We start from the raw sequence: 14,941 nt of genomic DNA on the forward strand, positions 1-14,941 counted from the left end.
GATAAGCTGCTTAGAACAAGTAAAACAAAAAGTTGGTTGAGGTGGGATGCAGGCTAGTCATTCCAAGACCAGTGCTACAATAGGCTTTACAAGTTACCATGCTGTCATTAGAAGAGCTGTCCCAATTACATTAATGCTTTAAAAATTACTTTGTCGCTTCATTTGAAATAGCCTAACTTGTTTAAAGAACTAATGCATTTCATAATGGCCCCTATAATGTTAAAGTAGATGAATTGTAATATTAAACAACATAACTGAGCATTCCCTACACATGGCCAGTGCCAAGAAACGGCTCTTTTAATAGGTACAAATTGCCACAAAGGCACAATTTTTCACTGCGTTAATATGTTTTGATTGGCGATTTAGGTAATAAAAAAGGAAGAGATGAAACTGTTAGAAGTAAGGACAGTATTTATTCCCCCTATAGGTTGAAACTCATGTTTAAAGTACAATTATGCAAGCATTTTTTAGAAGTCACATACTCAGTTAAACTAACTCATCCTTATCACAGGGACCGTGATAATTTGCCATACAGCTTAATCAAACCCCAGACTAGAGACTAGAAAGAAGTCATAGATCAAAACCTCAAATATAAGGTCATGGATGTGAAAAACTATTGTTAGCTCACTTGCTCTGTATGTACAGCATGATGCACTATGTGCCGGGGCTCATTCTTATAATAGGGATGTTTGCAATGGAATTCTTAAAAAAAAAAATCAAGTGTCAGCTTAGGTACAGCTGAGTCTCAAGAGGCACTTGAATCTATTAAGCCCCCTGGCTTAGTTATCAAGGCCCAGCTACGAACTGGAATATCAAGCCATTTTAGTAAGCTATATCCCATTTAGTTATAAAACCAGTTAACATGTTGAAATGGCTAATTGTAGAGGTAGCCCTTATAAGAAACTTCACACAAAACTATCGGAATTCTTTTGACACTAGCTCAGTGTCTGAGTTAGGGATTTTCTAGAAGTACTCATGCAGTCTAAGAACTTGAATATTGTTAATAGGATCACTTAAAGATAAATATTAATAAGTTCAAATGGTCCACCTTTCTTATTTAAAGTTGTAGATACTATATATTTTTCTGCCTTTAGTCCAAGAATAATCATGCTGCTTTCAGTTGCATGGTTGCCATTCTTCAAGGTGCCAAGTATTTCCTGTTCACAGCAAGCCTGAACATTCTGATCTTCATCATACATAAGAACTAGGCAGGCTGAATTTTCAACACCTTTCACCCATTAGCCGTGTTAAGATCCTCTATAACATTAACAGAGCATGTTTGCACAGCATTCTAGCTAAAGCTGGGGGTGGAGGGGGGGCTTTTACTTTCCAGCACAGGACAGTGTCTTGTGAAGTCTCAACCAGCCACAATACATCCAAAACACACCAACTTATTCTAGGAGCAGATGAATACAAAACTTTAATTTCACATTTTAAACATGAATCATAAATACATGTGCATTACTTTAAAGGGAATATAATTTATAATACTAAACAGAAATCACTGAATACTAAGCCAGTGCGTTTGCACACAAGACACTTACAATGCACAAAATTAAAAAAGCCAGAGCAAAGTGGCTTCTAGTTTCCTTAAGAGGTCATACGGAAATATGAACATCATTCCAACTTGATTGAAGTGTAGCATTTTACTGATTTAAATTTGTTAACTTGATTTAAAAACAACTATGTTTAAAATATTACAGGGATGATGGCAAGTTTGAGAGAAAGTTTAGCAACCTTAGTCCTTCACTCGTCCACAACTGACATACAGGGTAAGCAGCACAAGGGGAATCATGAGGCCATTTTAAGAGGTCTGGCACTGGACACCCCCTCTGGGATGATGCTCATCATCTTCATAGGCTTCCCCATTGTAATGTTGTCTTCTTTCCTGAGATGGGTCAAAGTCCACCAACTCTACCTGATCCGCATCCTCAGTTTCTTCCACTTCTTGCCTTGGAGGTAGTAGCTTTTCTAATAGACACAGCTTATCTGAGGAAAGGAAGCCGCCTTCTGGAAAGATCACCTGAAATTAGGGCACACTATTAGTGCACTGCATGCATATTACATCTCTAGATAGGTGTGTGTATACAATATGGTTTGGCAGGCAGATATTTGCAAGCAGAAGGCACAGTTGCGTAGCTATGTAAATTAATGTCAACTTTTTCTTTAAACCTCACACGGCAGTATTTTCTAGCATGAGCAGAAGAAACTTTACCAAAGAAATTTTATTTAATCAGTGGCTTTTGACAACTAAATCTTACCTTGAACTCAATGATCAGACGGCCTTTTTCATATGGCCTGCGATAGATGGGCATTCCTTCATTCAGTACACACTTAATATCTCCATGTTTCACAATATGACCTAGGAATCAAAAGAATAAAGGGTTATCCTCAATAATAGACCTATTTTTATTAGCATTCTATTACTCTCTGTGCAGAGTAGTAAGACTACTCCCTGTGAGAAACGCTTAAAATTTAACAGATCTGACAAGGCAAGAGCGAATGAAGGTGCACAAACAACCATGCAGAAGTAGTTATTTCATGCAGAACAGTGTAGTGAAACTTCACTTTGCACAGGTATCAGCAAGTAGTGGAAGTGGAAATTGACAAACAGAAGAGATCTTGCTTACAAATCAAACCAGGATTAATGTTCAGTATTGTATTAAGAGTACTTCCAACATCTATTTGCAAACTTTATTTCCATTTCATCATGTCAAAGAACAGCTGCAAGTGATAGTGACAATTCTCCAAGGCGATAAGAGTATCACTGAAATGCTGTTTCTACACAGAATACTAGCTTTTCTAAGACATTAAGAGCCCTGCAGCATCAGGCCAAAGAGCCACCAGAATCCTGATCTCACAGTGGCCAACCAGGTGACAGGTGAAAAAGCTCCTCACTTGTGGATCTCGGCAGCTGGTATTTCACTACTATGTTTGACATAGATACAGTATTTGTTGTGTCACAAGTCTGCATTCCATAGATTTGAGCACATTTCATTTTCATGTGATGATTATTAGCTCAAAATATTACTTGGAAGTTTTACCACCCACAGTAAGCAATAGGAAAATATACCAAAATACCTGTTCTCAAATAATACTTACCAGGATGAGAAGTGATGATTATGGTTCGATTATCCAGCATTGTAATTGGCTTCTGAAAACCACACAGTGCCTCCACTAGTTGGATATCCATGCTCATGACCAAGTCTTCTCCTCGTCTGTAGAGAAAAAGAAATATCTGCCACAGGATGCCTTCCAAGTGGTGTTGGGACTACAATTCCTATCAGCCCCCAGGTAGCATAGTCAACAGTGAGGTGTGAGGGGAGCTATAGTTTCCAGCTGGAGGGCACAACACTGGCTGCTCCTGAGTTAAGCTGCTCCTGAACTAAAAGGTGGAAGTTCAAATCCATAGCACAGTTCTGAGAACATCACTCATACAGTCTTTACACATTTTGTTGTAGAAGCAACTCGTACTCCTGCAGGACTAGAAGTAACCCCATAGTTTATTCTGATCCTAGGGCCTTTGAAGACCCACAGTTTTAAGGGGGGGTGGGGCAGGAAATGCTATTGCAGCTGTCTGTTCTATTTCTTTTTATTTTTTAAATGTTTTTTATTAAAGATTTCTTAAGTATACAAAAACAGTGTGATGCCTCATTCTTCAAGTTGTGATTTCTACAATTCAGCTGATTTGTTATGAGACATTAATGATACATACAATGTTAGGTTAGGAAGAAAAAGGGGAAAGAGGGGGAGTAGTGGTTGGGGTGGGGTGGTTATGTTTCTATGTCTGTTCTATTTCTAAGTGGTTAGCTGTGCTTTAATGGATACTATGGATGTGAACGTAATGTACAGTGGTGCCTCACAAGCTGAAATTAATCCGTTCTGCGAGTCTCTTCGTCTTGCGATTTTTTCGTCTTGCGAAGCACGGCTATTAGCAGCTTAGCGGCTATTAACGGGTTAGCAGCTTTAAGAAAAGGGAAACAAACTTGCAAGAACTCGCAAGACGTTTCGTCTTGCGAAGCAAGCCCATAGGGAAATTCGTCTTGCGGAACGACTCAAAAAACGGAAAACCCTTTCGTCTAGCGAGTTTTTCGTCTTGCGAGGCATTTGTCTTGCGGGGCACCACTGTATTAAACTAAAAAGCAACTACAGTCACCCCTGATTTTCAGAGCTTCACATCTCCCAAGCCTGCTTTAAAGCAAGTCAGTATCCCCCAGTACAGATGACTATTTTACCAACTAGCAAGGTTTTCTACCAGTTTTCTTATTCGCACCTGTGGTGACAAAAGCATGGCAAAACTGCAGCCACCCACCACCATGGATACTAATGCAAACTGAAGGCTGGGGGTTTATCAAGCAATGATGCTTCCCTACACTAACCACTTGCTATCTCTGTCTTCTATATTAGCAGTCAGTGGGGAAGGTATTCCCAAGCTACAGAATCTTGTGGCTAGATTTGTATCAAGGAACAGCTTGTCTTCAGATTTTTTTCATCAGGCACAGCACAGGTAAATCCACAGCCACAAAGGAACAACTGGGAATCAGCTTATGTTCCCAGCAGTTCCTTTGCAGATGTGTCTTGCGTTTGGCACCAAATTTAAACACGAGCCATGGCAGCAAAAGAACAATCGGGAGCACAGTAAGCGACACCCATCACTGTGGTTCATGAAGGCCTGGTCACTTTTAGATCTGGTACTCCAGCCAAAAGTGATTTCCCACCGCCTGATTTACATCTGTTACTCCTGAAGACCTATAGTAGCTGCCCCATCTCTAAGAGTAATGATTTGATTTTTAACTTTGCTCCTTTATGGCTATCCTCTATTCTCACTGAATTATTAAAACCTTATTCTCCAACTATAGCTTCCTCTGATCCAATAAACAAACCCTGAGACTGGCAACATACACATATAAAAACCAGCCCTTACATATTAACATAGTTAAAATTGCTATAGCAGTACGATCACAAATTTACCTTGTAAACAGAGTATGGTCTTTTTGATCCAGGACAATGATAATATCTCCTGGCTCCAATCCTGGTTCTTGGTCGCCTTCACCATGAAAAGTTATCTTCTGACCATCTTTCATTCCTATTGCAAAAGCACCATGTAAGATGGAGAAACAGCACAAAAATATCACGGCATTATAGACATTAACAGGTATTACTATTCCTCACTGCTTCAAAAGAATTCTATGTGTTACTAAATTCTGCCGATGGGCAGTTGTTGCAAGATGGGAAAGATGTTAAGAGTCAGAAAAGTGAAAAGCTTTCTGGAAGACCAGGCATTTGAGACAAGTTGGTGTGGTAACAAAAAAGGAATCAAGAGCTAGAACGGGGAAGCATGGATTAGAAAATATCTGCATTCCATAGTACCTGGTAACAAGCTCTAATAAAAGGTTTTTTTCACATTTTCTTTCTTTCTTTTGGCCTGGCTTTTTGGTTAGGCTTTCTGCATTATGGACTATATTCTACCTGCAGCTCTGCCTGGTTTTTATACCTTTTTAATTTATCATTTATTATTTACACGCTCAAAGTATTCATTGGAGGTTGGAATCACAATATGACAAATGCTGTACAGCTTTAGTACAAAAGCTTTGGGAAACATATTAAAACATTTTTATTAAGGTAAAATAAAAAATGTTTTAATGTGTTTCCCAAAGCTTTTGTACTAAAGCTGTACAGCATTAGTCGTACTGCAATTCCAACCTCCAATGAAAAGCAAGATTTAAACAGCCACCTAAGCCAAATTTTTGAACACTAACTATGGCAGCCACACAACTCTCCCACAACTCTTAGGAACCACTATGTACCCACAATTAATGTGAGAACTAGGTGAACATCTTCCATCTCATTATCTTTTTTAAAATTTACTTTTCAACCAATGCATAACTTCATCTAGCACTGCACAACTGGCACTCTCCTTGGGCAATGGGACTTCTTCTCTTATCCCTGTGTCTCCCCAAAACCAGCTCCAGAAAGGAGAGGAAGGGGAAGTCCAGTTCCAAAAGTGAAAGTATGTTGTATGAGTGGTAAGGCAGGATGGATACAACCCAAATAAATTAATGGAAGTCATCACTCCATCTTCCATCATGTAACGCTCCACTATAGTGTGGTTTCCACCTAATCTTCAAAATTACAGTGATATAAGTATTGCATAGATTTTAATTCCCCCAGATTTTCCATAGCTTCCTCCTCATTCAGCTCTGCATTTTAGCAGTCTAACACTAATGCACCATTTCCCTACTGTGCTGGTTTCGGAGGTTCCGGGTTAGTAAAGCTAGAAGCTGTTCACGTAGATTCAACCCTGAGAGAGATACTCTTCCCTTTCCTATGGCTATGGGGGAGTTTAGGAGAGACATGTACCTCATGGTTCACATCTACCAACCCTATTTTTAAACCCTCCCCCCCCCCCCCCCGTTTCTTTTCTTCCATCACAACTGAAAGTCCAAAAGTTAACCTAGAATGAAACACCTCCTCCAAGCCTAATAATTCTCCCTCAGAGCTCCTATAAAGCGTTCTCCAACACTCCTACAGAATACAGTGGTGCCCCGCAAGACGAATGCCTCGCAAGATGGAAAACCCGCTGGACGAAAGGGTTTTCCGTTTCTGAGTTGCTTCGCAAGACGATTTTCCCTATGGGCTTGCTTCGCAAGACGAAACGTCTTGCTAGTCTTGCGGGGTTTTTTCCGCTCCCCCCCTTTTTCTAAGCCGCTAATAGCCTTTTAGCAGCTTAGCCGCTAATCCTTTAATAGCCGCTAAACCGCTAATAGCGCTAATCCGCTTAGCCGCTAATAGGGTTGCTTCGCAAGACGAAAAAACCGCTAGACGAAGAGAATCGCGGAACGGATTCTTTTCGTCTTGCGAGGCACCACTGTACTATGTTAATGGCTTAGGCACACCATTCTCCTCATCCCCAGTTGCCTGGGATTTGTGGCAGTGAGACTATTTCAACCCTCAGGGTGTGACAATCTCATGGCCAGTGCTCAGCCAGCTTCTGGTGAGTGAAACAAACCCAAAGCTTCCTCCTAATACCTGAGCAAGCAGTAAGCCAAAACAAACATTCACATCACCTCTCTGGCTTCAAGTTGAAGAGGGAAGGGGAAGATGCACTGGCTTGTCTCTTGGTGGCTCTGCCACCTCTTGATGACTTGGGAGCTGAACAGAGACAGCAGAGTCACATCCTTTTGTCTTTGGCTTTGTGTTCCAAGCTTTGGGGCAGGTCCCAAATTTCTGGTTGCCCAGAAAATTTGCATTTTTTGTATTCTCCAGGTATCCAAGCATGCAGAAACACTTATCTGTAGGTTGGTTTATTTCACTGCCTTACTTGCAGGCCTGGGGCTTCCAACAGGGCTGCTAAAAGGAACAACTGCATTGTTTTCCACACAACTACGTTTCTTGACTGTGGAGATTCTCATGCAACTCTTCAACTTATCCAGATCATATCAGGTGTTTGGCTAAATTACCTGCAGGCTACAATAGCAGCAGCAATTCCTCTAACTTTTGTGAGTGTTCTCCGTACTTGCTCCCTCAAAAATAATTGGGTTTAAAACTAGAGACCCAAAATGAGACACATACCTTTATCAATATGAACTTCCAGGATCTTCTTCTCTCTAACAATCTTCCTTCCAGTGCAGCTTTTACACCTGTCCTTGGGACTAATGCGCTCCCCGTGGCCCTGACATTCCATACAGACAGACTGGATCTGCTGAACCATTCCAGGTCCTATCTGATGAATTCTAATTTGCATGCCTGTTCCTCGGCAATTAAGGCAGCATTCCACAGCACCTTTCTTGCCGCCTCGGCCTAGAAAACAGCATCAAAGAAAATAAGCACAAGATCACTACAACTGCACTGTCTCCAATATGACTTTTCACCTCCCCCATCCCAAAGAACAAAGGTTTATCAGTGTACCTTCACATTTATCACAAATGACATTCTTCTGTAGAGCCAGTTTTCGCGTTGCTCCATTGTACAAGTCTTCTAGAGTAACTGACAACTGATGGACAACATTTTTACCTGTAAGGAAAGACATATTGTTGAGGACCAATATGATTGGCATCTGATTGTATTTCAGTTCAGGTTACGTTTTCCAAGATCCATCAAATTCTTGCTTACCAATACATTTCAACTTTTAAAATTTATTTTTTCCAACCTGGGAAGCCATTCTACGATAAGTTTCAACTGTGATCAGGGCTAGTTGACATTAAGCAAGATCCCTGATCACACTATAAGGGAGGGAGTTCTGTGCTGCCTGATCTAACCAGGGAAAGGAGGATTTCTTGAGAAATGGATAGAACAATCCAAATGGGCTGGGGAGAAGTAACATGGCAGATCTAGCACATTAGGCACATTTACAAAATAGCAATATATTGAAATTAGTGGAACATGGCCAAGTAAACATGAATAGCTTACATAAAAGTCAGAAAACTCTTTTGGGATGCTATGTAAGTCAGGTGTTTATTGTTGTTTTTTTAAAAAAACACCCCCCTTTGTAGCTCAACTTTTATCATTTATATACCTGAAGTTCCACATTAGTAACTTTCAAATATCAGAAACTAGAATTTGAAGCACCTTATAACTACTACAAATGGACATTTTAATAAAATTTAAGTCCTTAAGATTGGAATTTATTTTAACTGGAGTCACCAAAGCAACTCATGATATTAATAAGGTGCAGCTAAATGAGTGGGCCACCTTCACTTTCAAATGGAAATCTGATCTGCTCTCTTTGCCCATGCAATCTGCTTTTATTGGGTGAACTACAATCACTTCCATGAACTAGTTCAAAAAAAGTTGGACATTACCTCTCCTTTCTCTTTGCATTCTTCCACCACCTCCAAAGAACATATCAAATATATCCATGGGTGACCCAAAGCTGCTTCCAGTACCACCCTCTTTTATAGCTTGTTCACCACCTTTATCATACAAATCTCTTTTCTTAGGATCAGAAAGTACTTCATAGGCTTGGGAAATCTGTTTGAACTACAAGATTAAAAAGAAAAGAAAAGTTTAACCTCTTTACAGAATATTCACAGATTACCTGTACTATTGTAACATTTCTTTAGTACCACTATCTGAACGTAATGCTCTACAGAAATCCAGCTGGCTGTTCAAGACTAAAGTCAGGCCTTTTAAATCATATTTGGAGTCAATGTGAAGTTTCTAAAAGTTAAGATGGTCAGCCTTTCCATTTGTGAACCTTCAGAATTTGCAAGGACTGCAGTCATCCTTTTGCATTTAAGCTTTTCAAAGCTTCTTAAACGCAAAAGACAAAGGTGTTTAGTCTTAAAAAGCCTTGAAATGATCAATGTACTGATATCCATTTTGCACTATAGAGGGGTTGTATTGCACAAGAGGCAAAGTAAGTTATAAAATATAAGATGGTGCACAAGTACCAATAGTTTCTCATTTAGCAATATTAGCTCTCTGCTCACCACCTCCGAATTCTAAAGTATGTCACATGCTCAAACTAATATCATGAAGCAATAGACCTAGATAAGATAAACATGTATCAGTATCAGACTGTTATGCCCATTCTGGGAAGAGGATATGTATTACTGCCTGGGTACCAGAATCCAACCCACTCTAAATTCACAGCCATTAGGTACAATACAGACAAGTAGCCAGCAGATAAAGCATGTTTCCCCGATGCTTTTCAACATCTTTATGCGCCCCCTCGCCCAGCTTGTTCGGAGTTTTGGGCTGGGTTGCCATCAGTATGCTGATGACACCCAACTCTATCTGTTGATGGATGGCCATCCTGACTCGGCCCCAGACACACTGACCAGATGTTTGGAAGCTGTGGCTGGATGGTTACGTGGGAGCCGGTTGAAGCTAAATCCTTCGAAGACAGAGGTCCTGTGGCTGGGACGGGGCGATATGGGATTGGGGGGGCAACTCCCATCTCTTGCGGGGGCGCAGTTAGTGCCAGCACCGTCCGTTAAGAGTTTGGGTGTAATCTTCGACACCTCCCTTTCCATGGAGGCGCAGATTGCAACTATAACAAAGGCGGCATTTTTCCATCTCCGCCAAGCTAAGCAGTTGGCTCCTTACCTCTCTCGCCCTGACCTAGCCACTGTGATCCACGCGACGGTCACCTCCAGACTGGATTATTGTAACTCGCTCTACGTGGGGCTGCCCTTAAGACTGACCCAGAAACTCCAGCGGATGCAGAATGCTGCAGCGAGACTCCTTACGAGGTCTTCGCTGCGAGATCACATTCACCCGGTGCTACACCAGCTGCACTGGCTCCCGGTGGAGTACAGGATCAGGTTTAAGGTGCTGGTTTTAACCTTTAAAGCCCTATACGGCTTAGGACCCTCGTACCTACGGGACCGCCTCTCCTGGTATGCCCCACAGAGAAACTTACGGTCCTCAAATAAAAACATCTTGAAGGTCCCAGGCCACAGAGAAGTTAGGCTGGCCTCAACGAGAGCCAGGGCTTTTTCGGCTGTGGCTCCGATCTGGTGGAACACTCTGTCACAAGAGACCAGGGCCCTGCGGGACTTGACATCTTTCCGCAGGGCCTGCAAGACAGAGTTGTTCCACCAGGCCTTTGGCAAGGGCACAGCCTGACTCCCTCCTCGGCAATCTTCGCGGAGCTCTGGCCCAATGGCTGCCAGTGGCTTGAATTAATTAATTTTAGAATGAATGGTTTTAGAGTGTTGTTTATGCTGTACTTTTGTACTGTTTTATTGTTGTTAGCCGCCCTGAGCCCGGCTAAGGCTGGGGAGGGCGGGATATAAATAAAATTTATTATTATTATTATTGTTTCACAAAACTAATTGGCATAATGCCTGTGGTAGGGAAGGGGCTTGCACACTTGCCTTTTCGCCCTCATTAGGATTCTTATCAGGATGATATTTCAGTGCCAATTTCCTATAAGCTTTCTTCAGCTCCTCTTGGGAGGCATTGGGCTTTACCCCAAGCACATCATAATATGTGGTCTCCTTCACCATGGTTCAGCTGATACCTGCAACATGGAGGGAGGGATAACACTGAGAAGTAAGAACATGAAAAATACATCAAACAAACACAGTAAGCTAGAGATATTTCCAGTCTCTCTCATAGTTTCAGCATCCCTGTCTCCCAAATGCTTATGAAAGCAAACTCTTAGGACTATCAGGCCAATAGCTTTTACCTTAAAAGGGAATTCCCTCACCCCAAGTTAACCAAACTTCCCTACAAAATAGCAATATGGTACCCCTTGTATATGGGGACGCGGGTGGCGCTGTGGGTAAAAGCCTCAGCGCCTAGGACTTGCCGATCGAAAGGTCGGTGGTTTGAATCCCCGCGGCGGGGTGCGCTCCTGTTGCTCGGTCCCAGCGCCTGCCAACCTAGCAGTTCGAAAGCACCCCTGGGTGCAAGTAGATAAATAGGGACCGCTTTCTAGCGGGAAGGTAAACGGCGTTTCCGTGTGCAGCTCTGGCTCGCCAGAGCAGCGATGTCACGCTGGCCACGTGACCCGGAAGTGTCTCCGGACAGCGCTGGCCCCCGGCCTCTTGAGTGAGATGGGCGCACAACCCCAGAGTCTGGCAAGACTGGCCCATACGGGCAGGGGTACCTTTACCTTTACCCCTTGTATACGTCACACTTCCACGTGACAATATGGGCTTCTCAACCCCTCCCCCACCAAACCCCTCAAAAGCACCTTTTTTGGGGAGGGGGAAAGTGGAAGTTCCATCTCACAACCTTGGCCTCCCCGGCCCCCCACAACCGCCTCACCAATTCACACCCAACCTGAGACCACTACAGAGAAATGCCCATCTTTATACAGTGGTACCTCTGGTTACGTACTTAATTCGTTCCGGGGGTCCGTTCTTAACCTGAAACTGTTCTTAACCTGAAGCACCACTTTAGCTAAGGGGGCCTCCAGCTGCTGCCGCGCTGCTGGAGCACAATTTCCGTTCTCATTCTGAAGCAAAGTTCTTAACCCGAGGTGCTATTTCTGGGTTAGCGGAGTCCGTAACCTGAAGCGTCTGTAACCCGAGGTACCACTGTATTTATTAATTTTTTTCACTTCCCTCCGTCTGACGATCACAGGGCAGCTCACGACATCTGACGAGAGACTCTTCCTGCTTCCCCCCACCCTTTCCCCTACAGACGGAAAGGGGGGCGAGCCCCACTCCACGCTTAGGAAGAGGAGAAGTCACCCCACAGCTGAACACCCCCCACACCCCTTTTGTGCTTCCAAGGGTTAGTCCTACCTGATAAGTCCTACCTGGAAAACGGTCACGACCGGCTTCAAGGCAACCCCCCCCCCAAACCAACGGCCCAACCCGCCCCCCCTCCTCCCCACACCGTCTCACATTCCCTCCTTAGGGGAAGTTCAGTCACATTTTCCCCCTCCTCTCCCCCCCCTCCCCACGCCATGCCGGCGTCAGCTGACCAGGCGCGCGCCAGATCCCCTCCCCCTCCCCCCTTTCCTCACACAAGCGGGCGGGGGGAGGGGAGGTTGGGAGCAGCCGCGCAACTGCCCGCCCGTTCTGTGTGGAAAAGGGGGCGCCGGTGGGGTAATTTTTGGGGGGAGAGGCTGAGGCGGCCCCTTTCCGGCCCTCACTCACCATACGCTCGCGCCCCCGGCGGAGAAATTAAAAAAAAAAAAATACCACACGAGGTTTTAAGCGCTTGAGGGAGCCGAGCAAGGAGCCTGCCGCTTCCTCTCACACAGAAGGCAAAAGGCAAGCCGCGACTTTTCTAGAAAGTTCCGAGCCGGTCTCAGCCTAGTCAGTATCCGGGGAGGTTTTTTTTTTTTTTCCTTTCTCAAGAAAGCCCCGCCCATTCCCGGAAGCACCGCCTCCGCCTCCTCATCACCAGCGCTTCTCATTCGCTGGCTTTTCTGCCAAACGGCGACGCGGAAAGCCAGCTCCTCCCCCTATTACGTCACCGGAGGGAACTACAAATCCCGTCATGCGCCGGAGGCGGCCCTTTATCAGGTCGTGCCCGGCGGTATAAAGGAAGACTACAAGTTCCAAAATGCAACGGGGCTCTCGCTGACAAAGAAGCTCGGCGCTGGCAATGGCCGCTGTTCAGGGAACGGTTCCGTTAACTTGCAACCGCTTGTCCCGCATGTCCAGGATGTCTCATAGAACTGTAGAGTTGGAAGGGTCCCCCAAGGGTCATCTAGTCCAACCCACTACAATGCAGGGTGTGGTTTTTCCCCCAATCCAATTTGAAACCATACTGGACCCTGCTTGGCTTTGCAAAATGTGCTGGCAGTTTTATTGCGGCACCACTTGGTAGGCTTCTACTATAGGATCTTGTTCCTTCTTAGTGTGTCGTGCCCGGAGAACATGAGGGTTTTATTTATTTGTTTAATAAAATTTATACGCTACAGGTTAAGTATAAATTTATAAATTTATACACTACAGGTTAACTACAGGTTGAGAAGTAGAGACGTCACCTTGCCAACAAAGGTCCGTATAGTTAAAGCCATGGTTTTCCCAGTAGTGATGTATGGAAGTGAGAGCTGGACCATAAAGAAGACTGATCGCCGAAGAATTGATGCTTTTGAATTATGGTGCTGGAGGAGACTCTTGAGAGTCCCATGGACTGCAAGAAGATCAAACGCATCCATTCTGAAGGAAATCAGCCCTGAGTGCTCACTGGAAGGACAGATCGTGAAGCTGAGGCTCCAGTACTTTGGCCACCTCATGAGAAGAGAAGACTCCCTGGAAAAGACCCTGATGTTGGGAAAGAGAGAGGGCACAAGGAGAAGGGGATGACGGGGGACGAGATGGTGGGACAGTGTTATTGAAGCAACGAACATGAGTTTGACCAAACTGCGGGAGGCAGTGGAGGACAGAGGTGCCTGGTGTGCTCTGGTACATGGGGTCACGAGGAGTCGGACACGACTAAACAACTAAACAACAACAACAATACACTACAGGTTACATACTCGGGTTACATACGCTTCAGGTTACAGACTCCGCTAACCCAGAAATAGTACCTCGGGTTAAGAACTTTGCTTCAGGTTGAGAACAGAAATCGTGCGGCAGGGGCAGCAGGAGGCCCCATTAGCTAAAGTGGTGCTTCAGGGTAAGAACAGTTTCAGGTTAAGAATGGACCTCCGGAACGAATTAAGTACTTAACCCGAGGTACCACTTTACTTGACTGTACAGTGTGTAAAAAGTAACTCACAAATGTAAATGGTAATACTGTACAGTAATTCTATGAGAGCAAACTACAGTTCCTAAGAGCTAACACAAACATATCAGACACAACATATACATTGTGGACCAGCAGAAGGTGGAGTTTTAAACACCGCTTTTACAGGAAGCTCACGGTACAGTATATCCGAAATAGTTATGTAGGAGGAAATTTCAGGAGTAACTTGTCAGGCAAGCTACACCTGCTCAAATACCGTCTCCCACACAATGATGAAATGTCCCACTTTTACATCTTGCCACCCAACTTCCTAATAAATAGTTTTTCCAGTGAAGGACTCTGTGACATAGCAAAAGGAAGTTTCAGCTGATTTCTGTAAACATTTATTACATTCAAAGGCACAGAGGTGTTTTGGAATAAAGAATGGTGATTTGTGTGTGTGTGTCTACACACATGCGCGCCCGCGCACACACAGACACACACACACACACACACACACACACATATATATATTTATTACACACAGAGAGACATATTTGTCTACTGAGAAACACCACAGTGTCTACTTGGATTAAACACAGAATTTCTGCCGCGCGATATATTGTATCATTTGCAATCACAATTGTAGGATCTCCTACAACAATTACAATACAAAATTATATCAACATATTTTGCTATTTATACTCCTAATACAGCATACGGAAGTTACATTACATATAAAATAATAAAAAAGCTGGCTCTTTAAAATTAGCCTGGCAAACCTACTCCTGCATTTTTTTAATTAAGGCTTTGCATTCAATTAGTTAAGCAAAAATAAGGTGGAGAAGAATATTAGTGC

At 43.6% G+C, this 14,941-nt stretch overlaps 1 protein-coding gene across 2 annotated transcripts; it reads right to left on the reverse strand.

The window, feature by feature from the left end:
• Nucleotides 1-393: 393 nt before the first annotated feature.
• Nucleotides 394-12,751, reverse strand: DNAJA1 (DnaJ heat shock protein family (Hsp40) member A1). 2 transcript variants are annotated; one of them, XM_077921503.1, is made up of 9 exons: nucleotides 12,561-12,751; nucleotides 10,824-10,969; nucleotides 8,802-8,979; nucleotides 7,909-8,013; nucleotides 7,573-7,800; nucleotides 4,972-5,086; nucleotides 3,103-3,218; nucleotides 2,262-2,362; nucleotides 394-2,023 (listed from the first exon to the last, which is right to left on the reverse strand). In XM_077921503.1, exons 2-9 carry the CDS (start codon nucleotides 10,953-10,955, stop codon nucleotides 1,805-1,807), a joined length of 1,194 nt encoding a protein of 397 aa, XP_077777629.1. In that variant the 5' UTR covers nucleotides 10,956-10,969; nucleotides 12,561-12,751; the 3' UTR covers nucleotides 394-1,804. The 2 variants fall into 2 exon arrangements, with proteins under 2 accessions (XP_077777629.1, XP_077777630.1); XM_077921504.1 differs by having other exon boundaries at nucleotides 12,606-12,750.
• Between the last annotated feature and the right edge of the window lie 2,190 nt (nucleotides 12,752-14,941).

Source organism: Podarcis muralis, chromosome 17, assembly GCF_964188315.1.
Source record: "Podarcis muralis chromosome 17, rPodMur119.hap1.1, whole genome shotgun sequence".
Classification (NCBI taxonomy): domain Eukaryota; kingdom Metazoa; phylum Chordata; class Lepidosauria; order Squamata; family Lacertidae; genus Podarcis; species Podarcis muralis.